The sequence below is a fragment of the Carlito syrichta genome, unplaced genomic scaffold (genome assembly GCF_000164805.1).
Source record: "Carlito syrichta isolate Samal-C Ts95f unplaced genomic scaffold, Tarsius_syrichta-2.0.1 Scaffold47086, whole genome shotgun sequence".
NCBI classification, from domain to species: Eukaryota; Metazoa; Chordata; class Mammalia; order Primates; family Tarsiidae; genus Carlito; species Carlito syrichta.
Window position 1 is genome coordinate 407,575 of NW_006991182.1, and position 14,488 is coordinate 422,062.

Below are 14,488 nucleotides of genomic sequence, written 5' to 3' on the forward strand. Positions count from 1 at the left end.
GGCTGGTGGCATTTGACTCAATGCCTCTGGCAAAGAGGACCTTGGTGACTGTGGGGAGTTTTCCATGAGTAGGTAGGAGCAGAAAACTTGCTATAGGACAGGGTAGTTGGGCATGTGGCAGTGGGTGGGGTGCTGGATGCTCTCTTGGGAGGGAAAGTGGGAACAAGGCAGGGGGACATGGGGGAGGGAGGGATTTCATTTATTTCTTCAACTTAATTGTGCTTATAGGCTGAGAGAAGGGAACCCGAGAGGGAGCCTTCCTTGACCACTGCAGGACAACACGTGCTTGCCCTCTCCAAGTTGATGACACCTGTGTCATTTTAGTAGCTAAGTCACCATTTATGTCTCATGTATCTTCTCATTTTTTCCCCTCAAAATCCAAGCCCCTGGAAAGTAGAGACTGTTCACACTTGCTGTGCACAGAGTAGGTGCTCCGTTGATGTTCATTGCCATTGCTGTGCACAGAGTAGGTGCTCCGTTGATGTTTGTTGGGCATCTGGCAGTGGGTGGGGTGCTGGCTGCTCTCTTGGGAGGGAAAGCGAGAACAAGGAGGAGGGACATGGGGGAGAGAGGGACACTCGGTGTGTCCTGCATTCTGGCTGAGCTTGGAACAGAATGGATGTGCATGAGTTAGTGTCTACTAGTCGATGACATGGCTTCATACAAACAGAGGAGCATCTCGCCATGAAAAGGTGGGACCCTGCTGCAGGAGATGCTGTCGGAGGAGAGGAAGGATGGGGTAGAAATGGCCTCCTCACACCTCTAGCAGGTGGTGGTGAGTAGGAAGCCTGGCCAGAGGACTGAGAAGTTCCACAGGGATGAGGGTAGGACTCATGCATATTTTGCAGCCTCAGATAATGAAAGCAGATGAGTCAACATCATTTACCCACATGGCCATTTTATTCTGTGCTCAAAAAGTACAATGGTTTTATAAACCTTATTTTACATACTTTGATGAATCCAAGACATGGCCATCTTCCCTCTGGTAGAGGGAAGGGGTGGCATCCCAGGTTGACACTACCTGGGTGGGGACTTGTTTTGCAGGTCCAGAAGCCTAGCTTATCAGTGGCTCAAGATAGCAGTGATTCAGGCTTTCCAAGCTTATGGGAGAGAGTGGCATAAATCTAAACTTCTCAATTTGAATATGCATAGGGACCACCTGAACAGTGGGGATGTGAATCTCCTTAAAATGCAGATTCTGATTCAGTATGGCCAGGGTGAGGCCTGAGAATCTGCATTTCAAAGCAGTTCCCCCACCACACTTTGAGTAGCAAGGATGTCAATCAGAAGCCAGTTTTTCTAAACTTCTGTTACCTGTCACCGCTCACATGCTCACAAGCGAAGGACTGCTTAGGGAGCATGGAGATGCAGAAAGAGGACCACATCTTCCAGGTTTGCTGGACTTCCCATGGGCCACATGACTTCACCTTCTATGGGCTGGGCCTATCAACGGCTTACACATTTCTTTGGCTGTTTCCAGCCTGAAGGGAAACCTGCTTATTTCCACTGGGCTTCTCTGCTTCCCAGGGCTTTTCCTGAGATTCACTGGGAAACCAACTCCATGGATGGGCTTCTTCTTCAGATGGGTAGTCCTTTTTGAGTTGATTTTTTCTAGTTTCATTCTCTGTGGGTGACTCTAAGAGCTGAGATGCACTGGTCACAGTGTTTACATGACAGAAAAGAGGAATCACATGCAGAAATAAATAATCCCCTCTGTCAATCAGAAAGATAGAGTGTCAAGAGGCTGAGAGATGCTCTCAGAGCAGGTCGGTCAGTGAGCGGTGACTCTTAGAGGATGTAGCACTGGACAGTGTCCCCCGCCTGACCTGACTCCATTTACTTGCAGTCTGCCCAAACCTTGCTGGACTGCATTCCAGATCCTCATTCAGTGAGCCTGAGCTGCAGACCAGGGCTTTGCCTGGCATTTCTTTGGAGCTTAGTGGCTGCCTGATTGTGAACATGCGGCTACGAGTCCTGGAGCTCTGAGTGGTTGCAGAGGCACCAGTGAAACCGGGCACCTACTTGACTTTGTTGCGGCAGAGACCAGGATATATCTAGGGCTCCATTTTGACCTTCAGCCTCATGCTTCCTTTTAATGCCCTGATTCATAAAAACAAAAATCACAAAATACAATTGCCTATAAAAATCATGAGAATATAACTGTCTTAAATTTTAAAAAGCACTTTTTCAGAGAAGCCCAGAGAACCCCCTCCCCACCTCTGCCAGGTCCTCCTATGCTTTCTCCTGGGTCCACCACTTGAGGAAGCAGAGGGCGGAAGAGCAGGGAGACTGCCAGCCCTCAACCACTTCTGAATCGAGGTTTCTGGGGGGACCAGCCCTTTTCCCAGGCTTTTACTCTCCACACTCAGGCATATGTAGGAGCCTGTGACTAACAGACAGCCTTCTCTGCAGGAAGCGCTTACAGAAATTCCAGTGGGTATAAAACCCAACATGGCTTCTTTTTATTTCCTCTCTCTCTCTGAATCTGTCTTTCTCAACTTTAAAATTTTTAAATTTTCTGATAGAAAATCCAGGCCAATCTGCCTATACCCCTTGCCAGAGAGTAGATCTGGCTGTGTGGTAGCCTGGGCAACTCTGCCGTGTTCGGTACTTCTGACAGTGGAAGCTGACACAGAATAGATGAGGTTGCCCGGGGCCTAGGAGGGACACTGGCTCTTCAGGCGCTTCTTGTTCTCCACTGCTAGGCGCAGGGCCTGAAGGAGCCTGTCCTTGTTATTCAGGATGTTGTACTCAGAGAGCTTCACCAGCTTGTCAAAGGCAGCCTCCGTGTATGTCAGCTCCTTGGTGGCATAGGGAGTTTTGGGGCCATAAATGTCAACCTGGCCCTGCTCCAGCTCCTCTGGGCTTCGCTCTACACCTGGGGGCGGCAGAAAAACTCATTATAGACCCTTACTATGTTAGGCTGGAATGACTTGTTTCCATATCTCTCTCCAAGGCCCATCCTGCACACACTGACACACACACCGGCATGAAAACATGTACATGTGTGTATATTCACACACACACATGCACAACTGCATGCTCTTTGGGGTGGGGGTGCAGCTTGCCCATTTGAGGGCCACACAGCACCGGGCATGTGATCGGCTGTCAAAAAATATAGAATAGGGGAAGAAAAGAGTAGGGGATACCATTACCAGCACCTGGGGGTGAGGAGGTGGGGAAGAGCTCTTTGCTTCCTTGCCAAAGCCAAGACTGGAGCTAAGCCAGCCTTCCCTGTGGTGCTATTAGCCGAGCCTATGAGTCTAAAGACAGGAGCCCTCGGGCCAAGGCCAGAGAGTGCTGAAAACCAGACGCAGAGGCAGCTCACCGGGTGCCTTGTACTTTTGGAAGGTGTCATTGATGAGTGGGAAGAAAACCACGATGGGGGTGTCGGGTTCCTGGGAGTTCTCCATCAGGTAGCATTCCTTGAGATCTTCGTTAGCATCTGGCAGCTCACATTTGGGGAAGGGGATGTTCTGCATTGTGCAATACTCACAGGTTTGTTTCAGAGGCTGGAATACCACAGGAGGGAACATTTGAGTATTAGGAGTAGTGAGGGTAGATAAGAAACACAGAGTTCTTAAATCCAGTTTCCTGATTTCCTTAGCTAATGACTTTTTTAAAAATTGGGACAGGGTCTTGCTATGCTGTCCAGGTTGGTCTTGAACTCCTTGCCTCAAGTGATCCTCCCACCTCAGCCTCTCAAAGTGTGGGATTACAGATGTAAGTCACCACAGCCAGCCCAATTTGTGCTATTTTGAGAATAAAGTCAGGTCAGAACAAAAGGCCTGGGGCAGCAAGTTGGTGCACTTCCAGCTGCAAGCCTCTTCCCCAAGTGAAATGGACAGAAGCCTTTTTGATGATGTCCACTCAAACACAGACCTGGGTAGATGTGGGTGGCAGTCTGGGAGGGTGACTGGAGTTGGGCCACATAGAGCCATACCTCGCCAGGTTCCTGTGGGATGTGCACAGACTTTGGAACTGACAGTGTGACAGGGCTGAAAAAGACTCTGAAAGGACACCTTTCACAGAAAGAGCACTGGACTTAAGGGTGTCAGAACCCCTTAGTTCAACCCCTGCTCCACTGCTCACAAGGTGTGTGACAAGCCACTAACCCTCTCTGTGCCTTGGTTTCCTCATCTATTACATGGGAATAATAGCAGCTATGCCATTGCTCTCAAAGAGCTAGTGTGAACACCAAGTGAGATCCCGTGCAGGAAAATACCTTGGTACTAATTTACAAATGGAGATCATGATCTTCCTGTCCTGATTGTCTGTCTACACTTCCCTTTCTCTGGTTTCATGGAAGGACTGTATTAAAGTAGAACAAAACCAGTTTCTTTCCCCTAAAGGGCCAGAACTTTTCAAAAGTATATAAAAATAAATAAAAACCTCTGGTCCAGATTCTTTAGTGTATTCACAGGGGGTCATATTCCCTGAAGGAGGGGAGAGTGTGATATGATGATGATGATTTTTGTTTTTTGTTTTTTGTTTTTTGAGTTGGAGTCTCACTCTGTCGCCCAGACTGGAGTGCAGTGGCCGCTCCCAGCCACCTCAGCCTCGACCTGCTGGGCTCCGGCAATCCTTCCGCCTCAGCCTTCCGAGTAGCTGGAATTACAGGCATGCACTACCACGCCCGGCTGATTTTTTGATTTATTGTAGAGATGAGGTCTCACCAAGTTGCCCAGGTGGGTCTTGAACCCGTGGGCTCAGGCAATCCACTCACCTCAGCCTCCCAAGGCGTGGGATTACAGACTGAGCCACCAAGCCCGGCTTGATGATGATGATTTTGAGTTGGAATCTCACTCTTGTCATCCAGGCTGGAGTGTAGTGGTATGCAGCCTCAACCTACTGGGCTCAGGAGATCCTTCCACCTCAGCTCTCCAAGTAGCTGGAACTACAGGCATGCGCCACCATGCCCAGCTTTTTTTTTTTAAATTGTAGAGATGAGGTCTTGCCAAGTTGCCTAGGATGGTCTTGAACACCCAGGCTCAGGCAATCCTCTTGCCTCGGCCTCCCAAAGTGCTGGGATTACAGGCTTGAGCTATTTTAAAAATAGGGCATTACAAGCTCTTGAAGTGGCACAAAGCTTTAGAACAGAATGGGCTCTATTAAGGTTATTATTTTTTTCTTTTTTTATTAGAGGCGAAGTCTCACCAAATTGCCCAGGCCAGCCTTGAACCCCTGGGCTCAGGCAATCCTCTTGCCTTGGCCACCCAAAGTGCTAGGATTATAGGTGTGGGCCACTGAGCCCGGCCACGGCTGTTTTTTAAAACTCCTTTTTTCTGTAGCTGAAGAATTACCACATATGGCAAATGCACAAAGGCAATAATAAATCTGAATGTTCTAAGTCAACCTCTGCCACCGTGCAAGAGCCAGCAATGCACTGTGCAAGAGCCAGCAATGCACGGTGCAAGAGCCACCGTGCATTAGCTGGCCCCTAAGGTTTTGGGGGTCTAACTTCACACCATGACTGCTGTTTGGGTTTCTCTGATGCTATCCTGGAGTCTGCTGGGAGCGCGCCTTCTCCTAATTCACAGCTAGCGAAGCCGCTGGGTTCCGTGGCACTGACTCCGTTGCCTGTCATGAGAGGCCACAGTGCCCTGTGTGCAAGGAGCTTCACGTGGTGGCACTTGCCTTTGTCTGGGACCCGGCACAGTAATTGAGGTGGATGATGAGGTCAGCTTTTCTTTCCGGCCTCAGGAGGGGTGGGTAACTGGAGTTAACGAAGAACGCGGTGTCCAGCAGGCTCAAGTGGTTCGCGGACTCTGTCAGCTGGTTTGGGAAACCATCAAGCACTGTGTCTGAAAACCAAGTCTTCCCGTTACCAACACGCCTGGTGCCCTGATCTCAGCCAATGGGCAGAGGCACCTGGAGGGGACGAAGTGCCCCGCCTGGAACTTCCTTCACTTATCTTGGCCTCTAGCCCGCCTCTTCTGACCAGCATGCTGAGTCCCACTGCCCTTTCAGGTGGACAGGCTAATGAAGAACAACATTTTTACTGGTCTTTTAGCAAGTCTTGCATGGGATATGCACAGAAAACCCACTATGACCCAGATGTGGAATATTAGGGGCTCAAGATCGCCTATAAATAGTTTCAATTCTGGACCCAGTCGGTGAGGATGAGGATTAATAGGCCAGGCTCAGGCAGCTATTTGCAGGCCGTGGCTTCATAAAATCAAGATGGAATGTGAACCTTAGAGCCTCAGCACCAGGGGAGAAGGCCCTGAGGAAAAACTACAAGACCTCATTTAAGGCCTGGCTCTGCAGCTTACCACTTGGGGTTCTTGGGTGGGTCATGCCTGCCCAGTTCCAAGGGCACCACTCACATGAAGACACCACCAGAGCACAGCTGCAGAAAGTAAGGGCCCCATTTCCCCGTCTGTAAAATTGGACTGTTGGGACTGCTGCACAGAGGTGCTGTAAAGACTCAGTGAGTTAATTTCCACACCACTCCTTGCTGTCAGACCCATAAACCCTTCAAGACGACTCCACCGAATGCCAAATACACCATAGGTGAGAGTCTGTCTCTTGGCCCAATGAACATGCTCAGAGGTGTTTTCTCATTCTTTCTCCAAGGCAGTCTCAACATCCATGTCTTCCTCCTCAATCAAAGGCAGGCCCCGGGGAGCAGCCAGGCAAGGTTACCTTTCCACATGGAGAACTGATCATTCCGGAGGTAGCCAGTGTGCAGTTGCAGCCCTGACAGGAAGTTGTGGAACTCGGACACGAAAGGCCGATGGGTGAGAACTTCTCGAAAAATATCAGACAGCCATGACCCCGGGATCACTACCGTGGTCTCCAGGATGTTGGCATCACACTTGGGGATTTCTGGCAGAATAGGCTCGTCTTCTGCAGGGGAATGGGGGATGGAGGGCAGGTCACAGAGTTAGGGTTCCCAGATTGTCCAGGTGAAGCCCTGCATGGTTGCCTTAGAGTTCAAGGGTGAGCCACTGTAAGTGCAGCTCATACCTTCCCAAGGCTCTGGCTCTGGAGTCAGGAGGACTCAGGTGAGAGGTGTGGAATGGGGGATAGAGGGAAGGTGAAAGGTAAGGAGGGTCCCAGAGAAGATGGAGAGTCTAGAAGAGCAACCTATAACTGTGCTCTAGTTCCCTACCCTCATCATCTGGGCACCTGGAGGCTTGCCAGTGGGCCTTGGCACAGGTCATCTACAGTCACCCTCCCCTTCAGGCAGGGATGACTTCTAGCCCCAGCTTCCTTCCCATGTTGTAGGCCACAGGGACAAGGTGGAAACATGTGGCAGATGGCCTGGTCCCATGGTCCACAACCACCCCCACCACCTCCCAACCATGGAGGGAAGCCAATGGGTCACCCACCGATGTCATGTACTTTTTTCCTCGTCCACCTGTGGAAAAATTCCTCCGAGGTGTGGGACAGGTTCCAAGCATCGAGCAGGTTCAGCGAGAAGATGCTGCTCCACAAACCTAGGGAACCGCGGCGGCCGTGAGCAGCTCTGTCCAGGAACCCCGGGCCCACCCTCACGCTGGCTGTTCTGCCTTGGCCTTGATTCCTCCCCCAAGCCAGGGTGTTCAGGGTGAGACTGATTTTGATTTCCCTCTCTCCACGTTGACGCTCAACACAGTGACTGATAGTCCCAGTTCCCTTCCCTCCTCTTCCTCCTTCTCCCTCTCCTCAGTACCAGGAGAAGGTGTGAAGGTACATAAAGTACAGCCCCAGCAGGGACTTGATGCTGACAAGTGCAGGCTCTGAGTTCAAGTCCAGATGCCATCCCTCGTATCAGTTAATCCATCTAAAGCATGCAGGACACATGGTGAGCATCACAGCAAATGTCATGCTATTTGCTATCGTTATGATTTTTAAATGTAACTCACAAATAACAATGCTTATATGAAACATGGACCCATGAGGAGCCTCTATAAGATAGCTTTTACTCTTAAGCCCAATTTACAGATGTGAAAACCGAGGCTCAGAGAGGTTAGGTAATTTGGCTCACTTTACACTGCTAGAAGTGAGAAACTAGAGTTCAAGCCCAAGTGTTTAACTACAGGTTTCTGAACCATATGCTCAACAGCATAGGTGTTCAGGGAAAGGAGAGGTCACTGTGGGTTGGGGGCTTCTGGGCAGGCTTCAAAGAAAATACAGGGCTTGAGTTGGGACTTTTTTTTTTTTTAGTTGGAGTCTCATTCTGTTACCCAGGCTGGAGGGCAGTGGCATGCTTTCAGTTACCACAGCCCCGACCTGCTGGGCTCAGGCAATCCCTTCTGCCTCAAACTTCCAAGTAGCTGGAACTACAGGCACACACCACCATGCCCAGCTAATTTCTGATTTATTGTAGAGATGAGGTCTCGTCTAGTTGCCCAGGCTTGTCTCGAACCTGTGAGCTCAGGCAATCCTCTCACCTCAGCCTCCCAAAGTGCTGGAATTACAGGCATGAGCCACCATGCCCGGCCGAGTTGGGTCTTATTTCAACAACTAGTTTAAATAAGGTCATGTTGTTGAGGCTGGGAACATGGGTCTGTTTTTGAGGCTGCACTTTGATAGGTGTAGTTGAAGGGAGGAACTGTAAGAGTGGGCATTGTAGTCAGGACCCTGCCCTGGTTTCTGAAGAACCAAGGTGCTCAGGGTAGGAGGCCAGGCCGGGCTTCCCTGGCAACTTTGCCCTTTATCCTGTGGTCTCTCTAGTCCCTTGGATCCTAGGGCTGGACTGGCCCCTGGAAGCAGGTACACCATTGCCTGAAGTCAGATGGGGAGGGGGCGGGAGTCAGAAGCTTCCATCTGAGCCTGACACTCCCAATGTGGTTCTGAGTGGACCCCAGGGAGACCACTGGAGAGTCCCCTCTGGTTCCCCAGTGATTTGAGGTCCTTTTCATGTCCTTCTGAGCCCAAAGGGTCGCAGGAAGTTCAGGGCAGTCCTGGAGGCCCATCTGGGGGTGGGCTCGGGAGCTTCTCCTAGGATGAGGGGATGCCAGGAAATGCCAGGAGGCCCACATGCTCAAGGGCTGACTCAAGGCATCTCAACAATGGGACAAGATCCTCCCTGTTATTCCTCTAATTTAAAGGCAGGCAGGGTGCCCAGGGGAATCCCCCAGCCGGAGTCACCTAGCATGTAGCACATTCGAGACTCAGGGATCCTCTTCATCAGCCGCCCCATGAAGAACTCGGAGCCGAAGAGCTCGGTGGGGATGAAGGCTCCGTACTTCTGCAGGCCCACCTCGTAGGGGGAGAACTCGCACCACTCTGCGATGAAGCAGCAGGGCAGAAGTGGGGGGGTCAATTTGAGGCCAGGGGACGCCCCTCGGCCGCTTCCTTCTCCCACTCCCCAGCCTTGGAGAGCCTGGGACAGGGAGGCCGCAGTTCCCCCCCAGGACACACGGGGGCGCCGCCGTCGGCTTCTGCTGGCCCAGCAAGACAGCTTTGCCACTTGGACAGCTCATTTGCTCCTCAAAGCAGGACAGAAACCAGGACCCAGACGTACTGAAGCAGGGCAAATCTCTAGGGTTCCTCCCTCTGGGCAGCTTAAAAAACATCTAGTACTTCTTCCTTCCCCCAGTTCCATCAAATACGCGCCCAGGGAAGCCAGGACAGTGCTTGCCGGCCTCACTCATCTGCAGGGCCGACTAGAAGGCATAGTTGATTTCTTCAGCAGGGAGCACAGTCTTTTGATGTGGAGATTGGCAAAGGTAGGTGGGGGTGGAGGACCTGGAGGTGCTGGGTGCCTTAGCCCTCCAAGAAAGGAGGCCCCTCCCCTGCCCCATAAATCACTAGCCACCAGTGTTACCTCTGAAGTCCTGGTTGCTTACATCATCCTTGACATTGATGGTGAGGTAGATGGGCAGGGGATTCTGGCCCCGGCACAAAGCAGCACGCTGTTCGGACAACTTGCATTCATTTCTCTGTGAGGAAACAAAATGATTAAGGAGTAGAAGAAGCCAAGCGGCTTGGGGTGAAGGGTGGCAGGCGGAATAAGAAGACAGACTGAACCTCTGCAGCCATTTCCTGGCTCCTGAGCCCTCCAGGCTGCCACGAAGACCCCAGGTGACCCCAGCCAAGCCTGCTCTTAAAATGCACCCGTGGAATGTACACCACCCAGACATGTGGACTGGGAGTGGGACTGGATCCACAGTTTAGGGCCGTCCCTCAAGTCCCAGGGTCCTCTTGGGCTCAGGGGCCGGTGGGTAAAGAGGAAGGGGTGGGAGAGGTTACCATTGTCCCTCTTCAGCCCCATCATCTTCCTCCCTGCTCACACTCCGGCAGCTCCTTTTTTTTTTTTTTTTTTTTAATCAGCTTGGCATGTTTGACTCCCTCATAAAGCTAGTTTGGGAGAAAAAATGTTTTGTTTTTTAAATTAGAGAATACAGTTTATTTAGAAAGTAAATTAGAGACAGAGAGAAAGAGGTGATTCACTTCCCAAGGTAGGGGAGGGGGCCAAAGCTTAAGAAAACACGACCTGGCCATAGCTCAGAGAGCTATGGCCACACCATAGCTTAGCAAGGCAATGGCCAGAAGTTTTTTTAATTTTTAAAATTTTTTTGTTTTTTTGAGTTGGAGTCTCACTCCGTCACCCAGACTGGAGTGCAGTGGCTGCTCCCGGCCACCGCAGCCTCGACCTGCTGGGCTCCGGCGATACTTCCGCCTCAGCTTTCCAAGTAGCCGGAATTACAGACATGCGCTACCACGCTCGGCTGATTTTTCGATTTATTGTAGAGATGATGTCTCGCTGCCCAGGCGGGTCTTGAATCCGTGGGCTCAGGCAATCCACTCACCTCAGCCTCCCAAAGGCGCAGGATTACAGGCTGAGCCACCGAGCCCGGCTGAAGTTTATTTTTTTAACAAAAGGCTTGGAACCTGATCACTAGGTGGTGGCCGAGCTTCTTCTAAGTCCCAAGAGTGGGGAGCCTTGCAGATCAGTCTGGGCCACAGGTCACCCCCCAAAGTGAATCAGCCAATACAGATGAGGCAGAGTTGAGGTCTTAGGGGTCCAGGCTCTGAGCCCAGGACAAGCAGCTGCCTGTTGGGTGACAGGCCCTGGTCATGACAGATCCTGGTCACACAATTGTGCAAAGGCTATGGTGCCCGTGTGGGATGGCAAACACATGTGGGCCCAAGGATGCATGGGTCTCCTTTGAAGGTAAACAGAGATCTGGGCATCACAGAGCTGATGTCCTGGGAGTAAAGTTACAGACTCAGGGAAGAGCCAGTCCATGCTCTCTCTCAAGGGGCCCAAGGAAAAGGGGCTCTCACCTTGGCCAGAGTGGAAGACAGAGGGCTTCCAACATCAACCTCCTTTCCAACTCCAGCTCTTCCCTATGCCAAATACCCCAAATACTCAGACACCTGAAGCACTAACTACTGTTAAAACGTTATTGCTAAAACATTGTTTAAAATATTAATTGCTACTTGTTGATGCAATCCCCACTTAAGGAGCAGTGCAGAGCAGGGTCAGGAGTTCCACCCCGTCCTGCCCAAATCCAAAAGCCAGTGCCCTCAGCCTGTGTCTGCCCCACTTCGTCATGAGGACAGGCTATGTGGTGGATTATCACAGGGGCAGGCTGGGTGGAATTCATCAGAAGCAGTGAGCACTTTGTGTTGAAAGCCATGTCTGATTCCTTTCTGAATTTGCGTTGGCCGACATAGTTCCTGGTATGCCAGAGGTGCTTAACTAATTTAGTTAGAAGAATGAATGATGGAATGAGTGAATATTGAAGATGAGGGTGGGGTTTTCCTCAGTTGTCTGGTGTTCTGGAAGAGAGGACCTACTGGAAAACAATTTGCAGCTGGGCTCCGTGGCTCAGCCCGTAATCCCGCGCCTTTGGGAGGCTGAGGTGAGTGGATTGCCTGAGCCTGTGGGTTTGAGACCGGCCTGGGCAGGCGAGACCTCATCTCTACAATAAATCAAAAAATTAGCCGGGCATGATAGCGTGCGCCTGTAGTTCCAGTTACTTGGAAGGCTGAGGCGGAAGGATCGCCGGAACCCAGCAGGTCGAGGCTGCGGTGGCCGGGAACGGCCACTACACTCCAGTCTGGGCGACAGAGTGAGACTCCAACTCAAAAAAAAAAAAAAAAGGAAACAATTTGCTGCCCTTCCTTCTTCTGGCAAGTTCTGATTAGAATTCAGGATTCCCCAGACACTTTTGGGTGTGGGGCAGTGAACCATGGGTTTGGATAGAGCTTAGGTGGGATGCTTCCTTGAAGCCAAGCAAAAACCAAAGTTGCTTCACCTCTGGGGCCTGCAGCCCGAAGGACCCAGTGTTAGCTGAGTCCACCCTTGTATCCAGGAAGACACAACATCCCTTGGGGACCCCCCATCCCCTGTTCCACCATGCCCCACACGGCTCTCACAGCAGCTGTGTCCCAGCACAGGCTGTTTCCCTTGTTGGGCATATTTCTTGGATCACTGGATCTCGGAGCAGGAAGGAACCTGATAGGGTCTGTTCCCTGTGTGGTGGCCACAAGAATGAGCCCTGCAGACCTCCAACAGCAGAACGTTATTGACTAAGGGCTGAAGCTGCTGTGCTCTCAAATCCACAACTGAGTGTGCTGAAGCCGCACTGCCTGTGACTTATTATGGCAGGGTACTGAGGAAGGCCCATTCTGGGAGACACAGAACTCCTCTGATAGCCAACTTTGACTAGAGAATCTTCCAAAGGCCTTGTGGAACCTTCCTAGACTGCATAGCAGTCTAGGATGCTTCCACCTGACCTTTCGTCCTCTCCCCCTTCTAGAGTCAGACTTGTATCATGGTTTCATGGCTCTCCAGCATTCCCCACCCGTGTCTTGGCATGGCTCTTGGAGGACATGCTGCCTCTAGGCAGGCTTGCCCACAACACTAGGGTCTCGGTCATCTTGTAAAGGGCATGTAGCAGACAATCCCACCTTCTTCCTTCATCATGGATTCTAGCACTTTCTGGTTCTTAGAGCCCAAGGGTACACCTGTAGTTCTGAACTAACTCCCTCTGCATGATGGAAGTCCAGACTCCCCCGATGAAGAAAGCAAGCTGGACATCAGTCAGGGAGGGTGGGGCCGGGACAAACTGAGTGCCTACCTCATCCCCCAGGCAGGACTCAATCAGCAGGCCCCAGAAGTCTGTAAAGGTGACCCTATAGCCTTCTTGGCTGCGTTGCCGAAGCTCTTCCTGGAATTTGCAGAGCTGGTCTGGGAACAGGGAGGGCATCTTGTCCTTGACCACGTGTCTCCGGGCCTCGAAGACAGCAGGCTCCAGGTTTTTGGAGGACCAGTCAGGGTCACTATACAAGGTAGCCATAGTCCTGCAGAAAGACAGGAATGGCTGGTAGAGCTGACACAGCCCTGGTCAACCCTGAACCCACAGTGAGAGAAGGCAGGCAGGTCATTGGGAACCCTAGCTTTCTAGGAGAGGAATCTGGAGAGAAAGGGGTGAGTCAAAGGCCCAGTGGGCAGCGGGGAGGGAGAAGGTGAACATTATTACTCATAGTCACAGTTACTACCACTTCCTGAATGTCTGCTGTGTGCCAGGTTAACACAGTGATTGAGATGGGGATTCTGGGTTGGACACGGTGGTTCATGCCTGTAATCCCAGCACTTTGAGGGACTAAGGTGAGAGGATTGCCTGAGCCCAAGGTTCAAGACCAGCCTGGGAAACAATTAGCTAGGCATGGTGGTACGTGCCTGTAGTCCCAGCTACTTGGGAGGTTGAGGGGGAAAGATCGCCTGAGCCCAGCAGGCTGAGGCTGCGATAGCCATGAGCATGACACTGCACTCCAGCCTGGGCGACAGAATGAGACTCTGACTCAAAAAAAAAAAAAAAAAAAAAAAAGTTGGGGATTCTGGATTCAAAACTAGGCTCTGCCCCTAACTCGCTGTGTGTGATCTCAGGTCTTCATCTCAGCTTTCCCATCTGTGGAGTGAGGAGAATAATGATCATTGTACCTACTTCATAGAGTAATTGCGAAGATTACCTCAGTTAAGGTGATTAGAACTGTGCCTGGCACAAAGTAAGTCCTGGAGCTAATGTTTAAAGCCAGGCTTGGCTGATTCTATTCTGCCACTTTAAATTCCATAATTATGATATTGTCTGAAGATTTATTTCCCCTTCTTCTTAACTTATATGAAAGCTGTGAGGGGAGCAAAAACCAAGATGGCAATCTCCCTCACCCTGGGTCTGGTCTCTGTCTGCTTCTTTTTGGCTCAGACTCAGCTTTTCTATATCAGGACAGGGAAGGACCCTTTTCATTCCACACCTGAGAATGACCCCCTTGCAGTACGTGAACAGGAGTTTTTTCCTTTATAGGACTTGTTTTGGGAAAGGTAGGAATTGGTCAGATTTCAACAAAAAGCACCCGGCTCTTTATAAGGTTCACCCTGTAACTTTTATAATTTTAAAAACTTCCATACACTGTTGCAAATGTGTGTTTTTTTTTTGTTTTTTTTTTGAGTTGGAGTCTCACTCTGTCACCCAGATTGGAGTGCAGTGGCTGCTCCCGGCCACCGCAGCCTCGACCTGCTGGGCTCCGGTGATCCTTCCACCTC

General features: G+C 51.0%; 1 protein-coding gene across 1 annotated transcript; it reads right to left on the bottom strand.

Annotated features, from left to right (window-relative positions):
- Nucleotides 1-2,657: 2,657 nt before the first annotated feature.
- On the bottom strand, nt 2,658-13,248 carry LOC103249868 (cytosolic phospholipase A2 epsilon; the record flags this gene model as incomplete). The annotated part of the gene is made up of 8 exons (XM_008048488.1): nt 2,658-2,878; nt 3,329-3,512; nt 5,638-5,804; nt 6,649-6,852; nt 7,338-7,445; nt 9,082-9,219; nt 9,761-9,875; nt 13,026-13,248. Coding segments are annotated over 8 exons (1,360 nt in total), but the record flags the coding sequence as incomplete, so codon positions are not given.
- Between the last annotated feature and the right edge of the window lie 1,240 nt (nt 13,249-14,488).